Source organism: Chiloscyllium punctatum, chromosome 9, assembly GCF_047496795.1.
Source record: "Chiloscyllium punctatum isolate Juve2018m chromosome 9, sChiPun1.3, whole genome shotgun sequence".
Lineage (NCBI taxonomy): Eukaryota > Metazoa > Chordata > Chondrichthyes > Orectolobiformes > Hemiscylliidae > Chiloscyllium > Chiloscyllium punctatum.
Window position 1 is genome coordinate 7,448,678 of NC_092747.1, and position 16,974 is coordinate 7,465,651.

Here is a 16,974-nt window from a genome sequence, read left to right on the forward strand (position 1 = left end):
GGATGGGGTGGGACCGAACCCCAATTTACACCTTTCTTTGCCCTGACTGAGCCTCCCCCTAGAACAGTGCAAAGGTCCGACTGGAAGCGGTAGCATTACCTGATCAAGTGATAGCTGTGAAATGCCAGAATGCAGCAGAGAGCAAGAGTGAGAGGGAGAGTGAGAGAGAGCGAGAGCGAGTAAGAGAGAGAGAGGGTGAGAGAGGGTGAGAGAGAGAGAGAGACGGTGAGAGAGAGAGACGGTGAGAGTGAGAGCGAGAGAGAGAGTGCGAGCGAAAGAGAGAGAGAGAGCGAGAGAGAGCGCGAGAGAGAGGGAGGGTGAGAGAGAGAGACAGACAGCGAGAGAGGGAAGGAGAAAAAGGAATGGAGGAAAAAGAGCAGAGGAAGATAAACATCAGTGAAAAGCAGAAAAAGGTGAAAGACACAATGAAAAAGGGTGAATGCAGAGCAGGGGCATTGTTCAATGCTTCTAAAATTGTCCATCGATGAAATTTTAAACAAACTTTGTTTCTCCCACATTTCAGATCAAGCCAAACAAATTGCATTGTACCAAAACACAATGATTAGAGGGGTCATGGATTGAACAATACCCCTGAGTCATTCTCAATGCAAAGGTGCATTCAAGCATTGAAACTGTTCCACAGTATTGTGCCACTCATAATAACAGCTCAAAATCTCCCCCCCTCTCCCTTCCTTGAGCCCAGCTCCATCCCCAAGCTCTCGGACACCACCTGATTCAGGGTCTCTGGCCTGATCTTGGGTGGGATGGGTGCTGACTGAGCTGGGATTGGGACCAGTTTCCACTCCCTTCTCCGGTTCACCAACACAAGGAGTAGGGAGTTGATATTCGGAAGGTTGAGCTTGAAGGGGATGAAGGGTCTAATTGCTTTCCTTTCCCCATCTCCACCCACCAATAGCCCCTACCATGGTGACAGCCGACAGGGCTGATCCAAAACCCTGAGCCGCAGTGTGCAGGCACAGTTCGAGACTGACCCACTAATGGACTTAGCCACCAATTTCCCTGGGCAAACAAATGGAGCGAGGCATCTATTGGCATACAATGGGGGAGATGATGATTTACCAATGCCTGTGCAAGTTCCAGGCACTCCTTGGATCCCATGGAAATAAACTGGCACTTACCTACCAACCCAGCGTGGATGAGAGTGTCTCACCAACCTGGCAGAGAGAGAGAAACAAAACAAAAACTCGCTCCCCCCACCCTGACCCCACAGGGAGAACAGACACTTAACCAAGCAACATGGGTAGGGAGGCAATTAAAAAAGGACATTTACCCACTAACGCAGCAGGAAATGTAACACTTACACCCACTAATCCAACATGGCAATGACACATCAACCAACACAGTCAGGAGAAAAAAAAAGAGGAAAATAATTATCAAAAGGAAAAACGCACAGCAACGCAACCGAAACGTCACTGAAAGGCTGGGCGATGGGAAGAGATTAGGTGCTCGAAATTGTTGCTGGTGGAAGATGGGAGGGATTGGAATTGTACACAGTTGAGAATGAAAGGGAGGGGTTTCTTGGAATGGGTCAGGAAAGATTGAGGTCATGAGGATCAAGGATCACGAAGGATTCCTCGCCTGGCTAGTTGCTGATCAATGTACCTTGGGAGAGACTCAACAATATCCTCCTAGAAGTATCTCAAGCTGTGCTTCTGAACCTCGATGGAAAACTGTGCCTCCTCACCTCCCCCATGCACCCTTTCCCCAATAGTCCCACCATTTCAGTCACTCCTGAAATGCCTGGCAGCATGACACTTGGGAACGGGAGGTGCTCGCAGTGGGGGATTTTGATGGACAGGCCTGTTTTCCCATTAGGAACCAACTCCACATCACTCCTGAGCAACATTGGCCTCCAGTAACTGCCTGTGAACCAACAATATCAAAACCTCCAGCAGACCTCTGATAGGCCACTGACAGTAAGAACACCATTCAAATAAATAGTGGTGGTGCCTGTTTTGTATTCACCAGCTCTACTCATCACACTGAAGACAGATTTAGATGTGCTCATGCGATGTCAAGGTAGACAAGGCTATGGGCCAAGTACTGGAAAATGGGATTTGAATAGTTAGGGGGTTGTTTTTGACCAGCATGGACCCCAATAGGCCGAATGGCCAAATTTTCTGTGCTGTGGCTCTCTATGACTCTACTTTCATGCAGCAAGCGCTCAGGGTCTGCAGTGTACTATCTGAGAGTGTGGGTGAGGCAGGTTCCCTGGAGTCTTTCAGGAAGGAATTAGATAGTTAGTGGAAAAAGAACAATGTTTATGGGGGTGAAGGTGGGAGAATGAGACTCTGTGCATTTTTCATTCAGAGAGCCTGTACGGAAATGATGGGATAAATGGCCACCTTCTGCACTGTAACAATCCTAAAGTTCTGTGACTTATCCCCTTTCCTTATGTCCCTCTTTGCAAAATTCCTTCCCCACCCTCTACTAAACCTTTGAAAGGAAGGAGTCATAGGGGTGAGGTATCAGAGCCCTTTCCGCACACAGAGAGCTGACTGGAGTTAGTGCAACTCTTATAATAATTCCTGGGAGGTCTGTGACTTTGACAGTGTTTTGTGAATGCGAGATAACAACAGGAATCTCGATGGGCTGAATGTCCTGCTTCTGTTCCTGTACCTTATGGCCATACCCATTGGCAGACTGTGTAACAACATCCTGGGTATTTACTCTGCCCATTTCCCAGATTGACAATAAAGACACAGACCAGAACATTTCACACACGAGTTTAAAAAAAAGAACGGATTTGTACCGACTGACAGACGAGAACAGGGTGAACTTTCCTTCTCAAGACCACATGCACCATGCAAAACACATCACAGGAAGGCCTCTCAGTCTCACTCACTTCTGCAGGATGAAAATCCCCACCACGATGGTGATCGAAATGATGTCAGAAGTTATCCAAATCATGTAGTATTCACCAGGAGACTGTGGAAAGGAAATCAACCTTTTAAACCCACCAGACCACAGAATACCCGAGATTAGATCGGATACATTTTACTCGGCAAATTCATTCCAACCACTCCCAGGACAGGGACAGCACGGGGTTAGGCACACAGAGTAAGGCTCCCTCTACACTGCCCAGATCCACCACTCCCAGGACACAGATGAGATTCGATACAGAGTAAAGCTCTCTCTACAGTGTCCCCATCAAACACTCCCAGGACAGGGACAGTACGAGGTCAGATACAGATTAAAGCTCTCTCTACTCTCAAACCAAAAACAAAGCTTCATTTACACTGTTAAACTAAAAGTAAACTGAAAGTAAATCTCCCCCTGCAATTCTCTACATCAAACACTCCCAGGACGGGAACAGCATGGGGTCAAAGACAGAGTAAAGCTCCCACTACATTGACTCTCCCACCATCACATACTCCTGGAACAGGGACAGCACAGGGTTAGATACAGAGTAAAGCTCCTCATACACTGTCCTCATTAAACATTCCCAGTGCAGGGGCAGCACAGGGTTAGATACAGAGTAAAGCTCCCTCTGCAATGTCTCTATCAAACACTCCCAGGACAGGGACAGCACAGGGTGAGAGAGAGTGAATCTTTTTAAAAGAGCTATCATGGTTGTTGACAGAAATTCTAATTCTAATGAGAAGTCGGCACCGAACACAGCGATGGAAATGGGATCAGCTGGCCAATTAGTCTGTCTGGATTTGAGTCCCCAGTGACTCCAGGCTTGGTCACAATCTGTTTGGAGTCAGTCACAGAGGTACGATGGGGGTGGGTTGGGGGTGGGGGGAGGTGGGACTCTGATCCTACACCAGGGAAAAGAACAACAGCTGGCATCCTGCTCACTGTAATCCCAAATGCAAATGAGCTCGCAGGAAACGATGAGAACAATAGAGAAAGCTCTGAGCATTAATCTCAGCGACCTTCCCTCCAGCCTGTGCACTGCTCAGAGTCATTTCCTCCTGAGAATGCTCAGATGCATATTTCTATCACCGGCTCTGGCTCGATCAGTGGCCTACTCATTTTGCATCTTTACAAGAAGCAACAAAGGACACAAACACCCAAAATCTGAGGAGGTGGTGGTGGTGGCCATTCTGCCCAGCGAGCCCTTTCCTCCATTCAATATGATCCTCACTGAGCCTGGGCTTCAACTTCACTCTCCAACCCCCTCTTCCTAACCCTCAATTCCCCAAGAACAAATTGCTGTGTGTCCCAGCCTTAAATACATTCAACAACGGAGTGTTCAAAACCACCCCCATTGGGGGAGCAAGGTGACCAAATATGCACCATCCTGAGGGAAGACATTGTTCCTCAACGCAGTATCTAACTTGGTGTTGTCCCTGTCCCATGAGTATTTTACAGGGGACAGTGTAGAGAGAGCTTTACTCTTTATCTAAGCCAGTGCTATCCCTGTCCTGGGGTTTTTAATGAATACAGCATAGATGGGAGCTTTACTCTGTACTTAATCCTCCATTGTCCGTGTCCTAGGAGTGTTTGAAGGGGACAGTGTAGAGGGAGCTTTACTCTGTATCTAACCTCATGTTGTCCCTGTCCTTGGGAGTGTTTGATGAGGACAGACATTGCACTAATGGTTTTATCACTAGGCGATTATCCAGCGATCCATGTCATGTTCTGGGGACCTATGCCCAGATAGCGAAGTCTGAATTCAGTAACAATCTGGAATAAAGAGTCTAAATGATAACCATTGCCTTTTGTCATCAAAAGCCCATCTAGTTCACTAATGTCCCTTAGGGAAAAAGGACAGCCGACCTTACCTGGTCTGGCCTATATGACGCCAGACTAACAGCAAGGTGATTAATTCTTATATGCCCTCTGGGCAATTAGGGATGGGCACGAAATGGTGAAACTAGGCAAAAGTGAGGACTGCAGATGCTGGAGATCAGAGTCAAGATTAGAGTGGTGCTGGAAAAGCACAGCAGGTCAAGCCGCATCCAAGGAGCAGGAAAATCGATTTTTTGGGTAAGAGCCCTTCATCAGGAAGGAGTCTGGGAGCCTCGGAAATAAAATCTTCAGAGATGTTCTCTGAAGCACTTCAGGGAAGATCTCTGGGACACCCGCACCAATCAACCCCACTGCTCCATGGCTGAACATTTCAACTCCCCCTCCAACTCTACTGAGGCCATGCAGGTCCTGGGCTGCCTCCATTGCCACTCCCTCACCACCAAACGCCTGGAGGAAGAACATCTCATCTACTGCCTTGGAACCCTTCAAACCCATGACATCAATGTGGACTTCATTAGTTTCCTCATTTCCCCTCCCCCACCTTACCCCAGTTCCAATCTTCCAGTCCAGCACGACCTTAATGACCTGTTCCACTTGTCCATCTATCTTCCCACCTACCTGCTCCATCCTCCCCTCCGCTCTATCACCTTCACCCCTACCTCCATCCATCTATTGCACACTCAGCTATGTACCCCCAAACCCCACCCCCTCCATATTTATCTCTCCATTCTCAGAGGCTCCCAGCCTCCGTCCTGATGAAGGGCAATTGCCCAAAACGTCGACTCGTCTGATCCTCGAATGCTGCCTGACCTGCTGTGTTTCCAGCACCACGCTCCCGATACTAAATGGTGAGACACCTACACCCAATCAACAAATACAACAATAACTCAAATGATCAGCTCTTCATCTCCAGACGGGGGGGGGGGGGGGAATAAAGGGAAGAGAGGGGATGGGGGGAGAAGAGGGGGGACGGGGGGGGGGGGTGGTGAAGAGAGGGGACGGGGGGGGGGGGATGGTGAAGAGAGGGGACGGGGGGGGGATGGTGAAGAGAGGGGACGGGGGGGGGGGGATGGTGAAGAGAGGGGACGGGGGGGTGGATGGTGAAGAGAGGGGACGGGGGGGGGGGATGGTGAAGAGAGGGGACGCGGGGGGGGATGGTGAAGAGAGGGGACGGGGGGTGGGGTGGGGTGGGGAGAAGGGAGGGGACAGTGGTGGGAGGGAGAGAAGAGGGGACGGGGTGGGGGGGTGAGAAGAGAGGGGACGGGGTGGGGTGGGGGGAGAGAAGAGAAGAGAGGGGACGGGGGTGGGGTGGGGTGGGGAGAAGGGAGGGGACAGTGGTGGGAGGGTGAGAACAGAGGGGATGGGGGTGGGGGGTGAGAGAAGACAGGGGTCGGGGGTGGGGGGGGAGAAGAGAAGAGAGGGGACGGGGTTGGGGGGAGAATAGAAGAGAGGGGACGGGGTTGGGGGGAGATGAGAAGAGAGGGGACGGGGTTGGGGGGAGAATAGAAGAGAGGGGACGGGGGACAGAAGGGGCATAGAGGACAAGGGGGCTTGGGGATGGGGTAAAAGGAGATGGGAAGGAAGAGTTGAGGGATGCCCCCACTTGTTACTGACCTTTCAACTCTGCTTCTGTCAGCTCTGTCCATACACCTCAGTGTGGGAGCCCTCTCAGCCTTCTCTGCCTGAAAGTGCTTATCCAATTGGAACTTCAGTTTGTTCAAATTTTGTTTGAGGTCGGACTATTCAGGGTTGGGGAAGCAGGGCTGGCCAATGGAGTTAACACACCGCTGACCACCATCTAACTGAGCCTCACCAGGTGGTATAGCCCCCGACCTATCCCAGTGACGGAATTTCTCTGTAGCTCACTGCTGTATCTCTTACTCACCATAATCCAGGTGGGAGCTTGCACCTCACTCAGGACTTGGCAGGCATCAGAGGTAACTGACTGCACCCCAGCACACCACAGTACAGAGTATAACCACGGCTCATTCACCAGGTACAGGTTGGTGCTGATGTTGTCCGATGCGTACTCACTGCAGTCGAGAGACACAGAGACAAAAAGAGTGAGGCCTGGAGATCAGCACAAGCTGAAGGTAGCACTAACCCAGGAAGGAGTTGCTGAAAACTCTACAGTGAGGGACTGTTCAGGTTCTACCTCATAATATCCAACTGTCCCATCTCAACCACTGATCTCACCTCCCACCCACACTCCACCTTCCTGAAGCAACATCAGGATGACTGATTTCTGCAGTAATTGTGTAATATTTTGTGTATAATATTCGTGGAGACCCTCAGAGCACGAAGAGGGTGGGTGCTCGGGTCCATTGTTCAATGAGGAGAGAGATTTTAAAAAGACATTGGGGCAAAGTTTTTACACGGAGGGTAGTCACTGTGTAGAATGAACTCCCTGAGGAAGTGCTGCTTGTGGGCACAGTTATGACATTTAAAATACTTAGATAAGTAAATGAATAGGAGAGGTTTGGAGGGGAATGGGCCTGGAGCAGGCAGGTAGGACTAGTTTAGTTTGGGAATATGATCGGTATAGACTGAAGGGTCTGTTTCTGTCTGCATGGCTCTGAAATTGGCACAAGTAGATGAGAAGATGGATCAGATGACCCATGGAAGGTTGCATCTCAAGGACTGCAAAACAGTGAATTAAAGGTCTAATCAGTATTGGCTAATCAGTATGACTACACTGGGATTCCTGGAGCTCTACTGAGTATTTCATATTCAAATAATGTTGATCTTACTTTGTGCACCTCCTATGCGGCTGCAACCTTGTATGCCTCACTCTGTCCAAACACCCTATGATCTGTATGTCCTTATTGGCTGCTGTTGCAGAACAAGACTTTTCACTGTACTTAGGTACATGCAACAGGGAGCTTCTCAAAATGTAGATCTGTGGCCAATGGTTTCACACAGAAATCAATGCTAGGACCACTGCTGTTTGTGATATACATAAATGGTTTGGAGGAAGGTGTAGGTTGCCTCATTAGCAAGTTTTCAGATGATACAAAGATTAGTAGAGTAGCAGATAGTGAAGGGGACTGTCGGAGAATACAGCAGAATATAGACAGATTGGAGAGTTGGTCAGAGAAATGACAAATGGAGTTCAATCTGGACAACTGCGAGGTGATGCATTTTGGAAACTGCAATTCCAGAGCAAACTATATGGTAAATGGAAAATATATGTTCAGGTCCATTGTTCCCTGAAGGTAGCAATGCAGGTCAGTTGAGTGGTTAAGAGGGCACATGGTATGCTTTCCTTCATTGTTCAGGGTATGGAGCATAAGAGTTGGTACGTCATGTTCCAGTTGTGTAGAACTTTGGTTCGGCCATATTTGGAATACTGCGTACAGTTCTGGTCACCACATTACCAAAAGGATGTGGATGCTTTAGAGAGGGTGCAGAGAAGGTTTACGAGGATGTTACCTGTTATGGGGGGGTGCTAGCTCTGAGGAGGGGTTGAGTAGATTAGGAATATTTTCATTTGAAAAATGGAGGTTGAGGGGGGACCTGACTGAGGCTTACAAAATCATGAGAGGTGCAGACAGGGTGGATAGCAAGAGATTCCACCCACCCCAAGTGGAGGACTCAATTACTAGGGATCACGAGTTCAAAATGAGAGGGGAGATCTACGTCAAAAGTTCTTTATACAGAGGGTGGTGGGTGCCTGGAATGCCAGTGGAGGTAGTAAGGGTCGGAATGATAATGTCACTTAAGATATATCTAGACAGATACACAGATGGGCAGGGAGCAAAGGGATGCAGATCCTCAGAAAATAGGCAGCAGTTTTAGATTGAGGATCTGGATCAGCGCAGGCTTGGAGGGCCAAATGGCCTGTTCCTACTGCTGTAATGTTCTTCATTCTTTGTTCAAAACTTCAGTCAGATACAATGACCTTGAAGAAAAACACAAGGTAGATGTATTGGAAACTAAGAGGACAGATTACAAAAACAAGGGTTTCACTCTCTGGAGTTTAGAAGGGTGATTTGATTGATGTGTTCGAGGTCAAAGGGGAACAGATAATATTTTTTAAAAAGACAGACAAACAGAACCCTATTCTGGTGGCAGAGAAGTTGACAATTATGAAGCAAAGTCTCAAAATTCGAGCGAATTTTCAGAAGTGAGCTACCACTCAAGGGTTACAAACTCCAGATTACTACTCGAACCATGTCCAAATTGGCTTAGGGATAAGAAAATTAGGGAAGTAAACATCTGGGTAAGGGAGTGGTGTGGGGAAGAGGGGTTCCATTTCATGGGGCATTGGCATCAGTTTTGGAACAGGAGGGATCTGTACCCATGGGATGGTATCTGCCTGAACTTATCTGGAACTAGTGTTCTAGCGAAAAGGATAAACAGGGTGGTTGCTTGGACGTTAAAATAGTGAGTCGGGGGGAGGGGGGGGTGGGGGGAAGGGAGGGGGAAATGACAGGAAGTATGGTGATAAATAAAAAGGTAAGCAGCAGGTTAGCATGTGTGCAAGAGGGTTTGAAAGATGTAAAAGGGAAGGATAACTCTGGAGATATTATTGTTGGAGATGTTGGAATTCAAAGAAGGTACAAACACTAGCATAAGGGCACTTTGCTCGTAGCATTTGTAACAAGGTTGAGGAGTTAACGGCACAAATCAACGTGAATGAATATGATTTAGCAGCCATTACAGAGACATGGTTACAGGATGGTCATGACTGGGAGTTAAATATCCAGGGGTATCAGACTAGTTGGAAGGACAGACAGGACGATAAGGGAGGTGGTGTAGCTCTGATATTCAAGGATGACATTAGGGCAGTGCTGAGAGATGATACAGGTTCTATGGAGAGTAAGTTTGAATTGATTTGGGTAGAAATTAGAAATTCTAAGAAGAAAAAGTCACAGATAGGTGTAGTCTATCGGCCACCAAATAATGATATCACATTAGGGCGGGCGATAAACAAATAACTAATGCTTGTAAAAAATAGTACCACAATTATCATGGGGCATTTTAATCTGCACGTCAATTGGTTGAACCAGGTTGGTCGGGGTAGCCTTGAGGAGGAGTTCATCGAACGTATATCCAACAATAGTTGTCGTGAGCAGTATGTAATGGAATGGAGGGATCAAGCGATCCTAGATCTGGCCTTGCATAATGAGACAGGAATAATAAATGACCTCCTAGTTAGGGATGCTGTTGGAAAGAGCCATCAGAGTCTGGTTGAATTTAGAATACAGATGGAGAGTGCAAAGATAAAATCAAATCCCAGGGTCCTGTGCTTAAACAAGGGAGACTACAATAGGATGAGGGAGAAGGTGGCCAAAAGTAGACTGCAAGCAAAGACTTTATGGTGACAAACAGTGGAGGACTTTCAAAGCAACTTTTCAAAGTGCTCAGCAAAAGTATACACAAGTGAAAAGGAAGGACTGTAGGAAAAGGGGTATTCTGCCATGGGTGCCTACGGAAATAAGGGAGGTTATCAAAACAACAGAGGAGGCAAACAAAGTGGCCAAGATCAGCAGGAAACTAGAAGATTGGGAAAGTGTTAACAGAAGGTCAACAGAAAACCCCAAAAGAGCTTTAAAAAAGTAAGGTAGATTATGAGAACGAAATAGTTCAGAACATAAAGACAGATAGCAAAAGTTTCTATAAATATATAAAACAACAAAAAACGTGGCTAAAGTAAGCATCGGCCCTTTAGAGGATGAGAAGGGGCATTTAGTTATGGGATATGAGGAAATGGCTGAGGCATTGAACAGGTATTGAGTGTGTCGGTTTTCGCAGTGGAGGACACTAATAACCTGCCAGTAATTGACAAAGAGATGAAGGTAGGTGAGTATCTGGAAACAAAAGAGGCAGTGTGGGGCAAGCTCATGGAGCTAAGGGTAGACAAGTCTCCAGGCCCTAATGGAATGAATCCCAGGGTACTAAAAAAAAAAGAGATGGTGGGAGAAATAGCAAGTGCACTTGTGGTAATTTTCCAAAATTCACTGGATTCTGTGGCAGTTCCAGCAGATTGAAAAACAGCAAATATGACACCACTGTTTAAAAAGGGAGGTAGACTAAAGATGGAGAATTACAGACCAGTTAGCTTAACCTCTGTAGTGGGAAAGATACCGAAGTCTATTATCAAGGAAGAAATAGCAAGGCATCCTGATAGAAATTGTCCCGTTAGGCAGACACAGCATGGGTTCATGAAAGGCAGATCATGTTTGACAAATCGTTTGTAGTTCTATAAATACATTATGAGCAAGATGGGCAATGGGGACCCAGTAGATGTAGTGTATCTAGATTTCCAAAAGGTATTCAACAAGGTGCTGCACAAAAGGCTGTTGCAAAAGATAACGACGCATGGCATTAGGGAGAGAATATTAGCATGGATGGAGGCTTGGTTGACTAACAAGAAGCAAAGAGTGGGGAGAAATGTCTGTGATTCTGGCTGGTCATCAGTGACTACTGGTGTGCCTCAGGGATCAGTGTTGGGACCATGATTGTTCACAATTTACATAAATGACTGGGAGTTGAGGACCATGCATAGTGTGTCAAAGTTTGCAGATGACACTAAGATGAGTGGCAGAGCAAAAAGTGTGCAGAGGACTGTGAAACCTTGCAAAGGAACATAGATACTTTGAGTGAGAGGACAAAGGTCTGACAGGTGGAGTACAATGTTAATAAACGTAGGAATAACAGTAAAAAAGATTGTTACTTGAATGGTAAAAAAAATTGCAGCATGCTGCTATTCCAAGGGACCTAGATGTCCTTGTACATGAATCACAGAAGGTCGGTCTGCAGGCAGGTACAACAGGTAATTAAGGAAGTAAATGGAATTTTGTCTTTCATTGCTAAACGGATTGAGTTTAAAAGCAGGGAAGTTATGTTGCAGCTGTATAGGGGCTGGTGAGGCCACACCTGGAGTACTGCATGCAGTTTTGGTCTCCTTACTTAAGGGGTATTGGCACTGGAGGGGGTGCAGAGGAGGTTCACTAGGTTGATTCCAGAGCTGAGGGGGTTGGCTTATGAGGAGAGACTGAGTAGACTGGGATTATAGTCATTGCAATTCAGAAGAATGAGGGGGGATCTTATAGAAACGTATAAAATTAGGAAGGGAATAGACAAGATAGAAGTGGGGAGGATGTTTCCACTGGCAGGTGAAACTAGGACAAGAGGGCATAGCCTCAAGATTAGGGGAAGTAGATTCAGGACTGAATTAAGAAGGAACTTCTTCACCCAGAGGGTTGCGAATCAATGGAATTCCTTTCCCAGTGAAGCGGTTGAGGCTTCCTCAATAAATGCTTTTAAAGCTAGGATAGATAATGTTTTTGAACAGTAAAAGAATTAAGGGTTATGGTCAGAGTGTGGGTAAGTGGAGCTGAGGCCATGAAAAGATCAGCCATGATCTTATTGAATGGTGGAGCAGGCTCGAGGGGCCAGATGGCCTACTCCTGCGCAGAGACTTTATGTACCATGTGCAAAGTGTGGTCCAAGTTCAGAACTCCCTATTGTAAATGGCAGCTGTTATCAGGTCAATTGTTAGCTTTAAAGTTCCTTCACTGCCACTGGGTTAAAATGCTGGAACTGCACAGTGGGTAGAGACACTATCCCAGGGACTGCAGTGTAAACCAAGACAGCTCACCATCACCTTCTCACAGGCAGCAATGAGCCATTAATGCTACTCTGGCCAGTAATACCCACATCCCACAAACAGGATATTTAATTTTTGAAACGCAAAACCGATCAGTTTATTTTGTGATTTAGGAAGCACACTTTGCCACCTTGTTACTTCCAGCTGGAATTAAGGGATTTGAAATGTTTTTCTTTTATTTGTTCTTAGGGTGTGGGTGTCATTGCCGGGATCAGTATTTAGTGCAGCTAACAGACAATCACATGTGGATCTGGAGTCATATGTTGGCCAGATCAAGTAAGGACAGCAGATACCTGCCCAAAAAAAAGGGGTTGAATGGACCAGTTGGGTTTTATAACAATGGTCACATTAAGCTTACATTATGTTCCAGATTTTATTGAATTCACAGCTCATGACCTGCTATGAAACTCAGAATCCCTATAGTGGAAACAGGCTATTCGGACCACAAAGTCCACACGAACTCTCCAAAGAGCATCCCACCCAAACCCACCCTCTAACCCCTATCCCTATAACCCTACATTTCCCATGGCTAATCAACCCAACCTGCACATCCCTTAGCATTATGGGGCAATTTAACATGGCGAATCCTCCTGTATATCTTTGCATGTGGAAGGAAACTGGAGCACCCGGAGGAAAAGCAAGCAGACACGGGGAGAATGTGCAAACGCAGACCACACAGACAGTCGCCAGAGGGGGGAATCAAACCTGTGTCCCTGGCAATGTGAGGCAGCAGTGCTAACCACTGAGCCACCATGCCCCTATGGTGGGATGTGAACCCATTCCCCGAGACCATTAGCTTTGGGCTCTGGATTATGAGTCATGTGACACTACCACGAATACACCAACACCTACCCAGATGGTTTCAAGAATTAGGTCATAGATCAGCCACAATCTCACTGAATGGAGGAAGAGATTTAGGGATCCAAAGGGGAGACCTGTATTGCTATTCTGAGATGGAAGGGAAAACTAGTTAAAAGAATGAAGCAGGCTTTTAGAAGGATTGTGTGGAGCACTAGCATGGACTAGATATTTCTATGCAATAAACTCTACATGGTAGTGTTGCCAGACTAGTAATCCAAAGGCCCATATTCTGCCCTGTGGAATAAAAATGGAAATTGCTGGAGAAACTCAGAGGATCTGGCAGCATCAGTGAGGAGAAATGGTTTCGAGTCCAGTGACCCTTCTTCAGGCCTGGGACGCAGGTTCCAATCCCATCCCGGCAGATGGTGGAATTCAAATTCAAAACAAATCTGGAATTAACGAGTTTCATGATGACCATGCAACCATTGTCCATTATCGGGAAAAGAAACGCTACCTGGTTCACTAATGCCCTTGAAGGAAGGAAACTGCCATCCTTACCTGGTCTGAACTACACATGACTCCAGACCCACAGTAATAGAGCTGACTCTGGGTTTTAAACGCTGCCCTGGCCAGAGATGCTCACATCCCATGAATGATGGAGGAGAGAGATTCCATTAGTCAGACGTACCGCACCTCCTTGGCATCGATCTTGTTGTAACGCAGGTTTAATCCAGTGATGCCTTGCGAGCGTAGCACTGTCATGTTTTCTTTCACGGAGGACATCTGCTGGAAGCCTGGTGCCACTTGGCGAACCATCTGCCTGTCCTCCTCCGGCAGCCAGATCACCTGAAAAGCAGACAGCCGTGAGCTCACAACTGACACCACATTGTAGGGAGGGAGTGCACTCAGATAGCGCCCTGACACTTCATGGGAGCATTACCACAGACTGTCTGATTTCCCCCAGTCACCCTAGGAGTCATCAGGGTGTGTGGCCATATGCTTGGGAAAACATATAGATTTAAGGAAGAAAAGGGGATAGAGAGGTGGAGAAGTTGGAAGGGAGGGTGGAAATCAAAGTTTGTGAGAAGATTTGTAGCTCGGGTGCTCATTGTTGTGGTTCTGTTCGCCGAGCTGGGAATTTGTGTTGCAGACATTTCGTCCCCTGTCTAGGTGACATCCTCAGTGCTTGGGAGCCTCCTGTGAAGCGCTTCTGTGATGTTTCCTCCGGCATTTGTAGTGGTTTGTATCTGCCGCTTCCGGTTGTCAGTTCCAGCTGTCCGCTGCAGTGGTCGGTATATTGGGTCCAGATCGATGTGCTTATTGATTGAATCTGTGGATGAGTGCCATGCCTCTAGGAATTCCCTTGCTGTTCTCTGTTTGACTTGTCCTATAATAGTAGTGTCGTCCCAGTTGAACTCATGTTGCTTGTCAGCGGAGTATGTGGCTACTAAGGATAGCTGGTCATGTCGTTTCATGGCTAGTTGGTGTTCATGGATGTGGATCGTTAGCTGTCTTCCTGTTTGTCCTATGTAGTGTTTTGTGCAGTCCTTGCATGGGATTTTGTACACTACTTTGGTTTTGCTCATTCTGGGTATCGGGTCCTTTGTCCTGGTGAGTTGTTGTCTGAGAGTGGCTGTTGGTTTGTGTGCTGTTATAAGTCCTTGTGGTCGTAGAAGTCTGGCCATCAGTTAACAAATGTTTTTGATGTATGGCAACGTGGCACTCATTCACAGATTCTATCAACAAACACATCGACCTGGACCCAATATACTGACCACTGCAGCGGACAGCTGGAACGGACAACCAGAAGCGGCAGAGACAAACCACTATAAATGCTGGAGGAAACATCACAGAAGCGCTTCACAGGAGGCTCCCAAGCACTGAGGATGTCACCTAGACAGGGGACGAAACGTTTGCAACACAAATTCCCAGCTCGGCGAACAGAACCACAACAAGGAGGATGGAAATTTCTAGAGCTTTTGGCTCAGAGGTTTGAAGGCATGACAGCAGGACAACTGAAATCTGGGATGCGCAAGAGGCTGTTGGGAATTCGGGGCTGGAGGCAAGTATAGAGATAGGGAGGTTAGCACAGGCATTAGCACAGCGGGAATACTGTGAACAGTTCTGGGCCCTGCATCCAACAGATGAATGAGAGGCTGTCCAGAGGTGGTTAACTGGGCTGATACAAGGAATGGAGGGATTGAGTTATGGGGAAAGTTGAGTAGGTTGGGATCATACTCAGTGAAGTTTAGAATACTGGGAGGTGATATTACTGAAACGTGTAAGATTCTTAGGAGGACTTGACAGGGGGAGACACAGGAAGGTTGTTTCCCCCTGTGGGAGTGTCTCGGACCAGAGGGTATCATCTCAGAATAAGGGAGTCACGTGTTTAAGACAGGGATGAAAGAATTTCTTCTCTCAGAGGGGAGTGAACCTGTGGAATCCTTTATCACAGAGGGCTGTCGAAACTGGGTTATTATGTATATTCAAGATTGAGAGGGAGAAATTTTCAAATCAGTAAGGGAACTGAGGGCTGTGGGGAAAAAGCAGGAAAGCGGAGTTGAGGATTATCAGATCAGCCATGATCTATTTGAATGACAGGGGGTCATTGACTGGAATTCGGAGGAACCCCAGTCCCGGTGCTAATCACTGAGCCACTGTACTGGTGGACCTTGAGATTGGAGAGGGTAGACGGATGAAATATCTCACCACTGGTAGCACTGTGCTTCCTTTGTACACCTCCATCAAGGCTCCCCCCCACCCCCACCTTCACTAACTCTCACCTGTCTAGTCTCTCTTCATTGCCGAATCACTCCAGCCCAAGAACATCCTACTGTAAACTCCTGTGCTCTACCAGGCTCAGATCTTACTGTTACATTATTGACACTATTCTCTACACTTGCTTCTCTTATACATACACTTTTTCCAGTCTAATTAACTCTGCCCTTACTGAGCTAGTTAAGGGAGTATCTGTGACTTCGTCCTGAAGCCCTAATACAACAACACTGTAGATTGAGATGAGGAGCAATTATGTATGTATATGTGCACACGTCTGTGTGAGTGCATGAGAGCGTGCGTGAGTGCGTGCATGAGTGCGTGAGTGCATGAGTGAGAGATTCTGTGTGTCTGTCTGTGTGGAATCTCTTCCAGAGTGTGTGTTCTGGAGGGTCATGAAGGCTACGAGAGTTAGCAGAGTTAAAGCCACAAGAAAATCAACCACAACCTTATTGAATGACAGAGCAGTCCTGAGGGGTCACATGGTCTCCTCCAGCTTCTGTTTCTGGAGGAGCTATTCAGGGTCGAGTTCTCTTTACTATTCCTGTGGAACTCATCAGCAGGTTTCATTGTGTTAAATGGGCGATAGCGCTGTAAATGCTTTTTAATGGATCAGACGATCATTTCCCACCTGTCTGGAACAGGCCGAGACAGGGTAAACACAGAAAGGATGTTCCCAGTGACTCTGGAGTCTAGAGCTAGGGGTCACAGGTTAAGGATAAGATCTAGGCCATTTTTGGATGGAGATGGTGAGAAACGTCTTCACCCAGTCAGTGTTGAATCTATGGAATTCTCTGCCACAGGAAGAGGCTCAGACCAAAGCAGTGAAGTGTTTAAGAAGGGGTTCAATACAGCTCATGGGCTAAAGGGGTCAAAGGGTATGGGGATGAAGGGGACTGAGTTGGATGATCAGCCATGATCATATAGAATGGTGGAACAGGCTCAAAAAAAAGGGCCAAATGCCCTACTCCTGCTCCTATTCGCTGCTATTTTTAGTGTCAGAGTCATAACTGACATGACACCAGGTTACAGTCCAACAGGTTCATTCAAAATCACAAGCT

The 16,974-nt window shown here is 47.1% G+C and overlaps 1 protein-coding gene across 2 annotated transcripts in view; it reads right to left on the reverse strand.

The window, feature by feature from the left end:
- Window positions 1–16,974, reverse strand: part of LOC140481117 (glycerophosphodiester phosphodiesterase domain-containing protein 5-like) — a 217,230-nt gene that overhangs the window by 20,818 nt on the left and 179,438 nt on the right. For both annotated transcript variants that reach the window (XM_072576807.1, XM_072576808.1), the window contains exons 12-14: window positions 13,827–13,984; window positions 6,608–6,755; window positions 2,867–2,949 (exon numbers count right to left, since the gene is read on the reverse strand). In XM_072576807.1, the coding sequence (XP_072432908.1) occupies window positions 2,867–2,949; window positions 6,608–6,755; window positions 13,827–13,984 (389 nt within the window). The remainder of the gene's footprint in view (window positions 1–2,866; window positions 2,950–6,607; window positions 6,756–13,826; window positions 13,985–16,974) is intronic.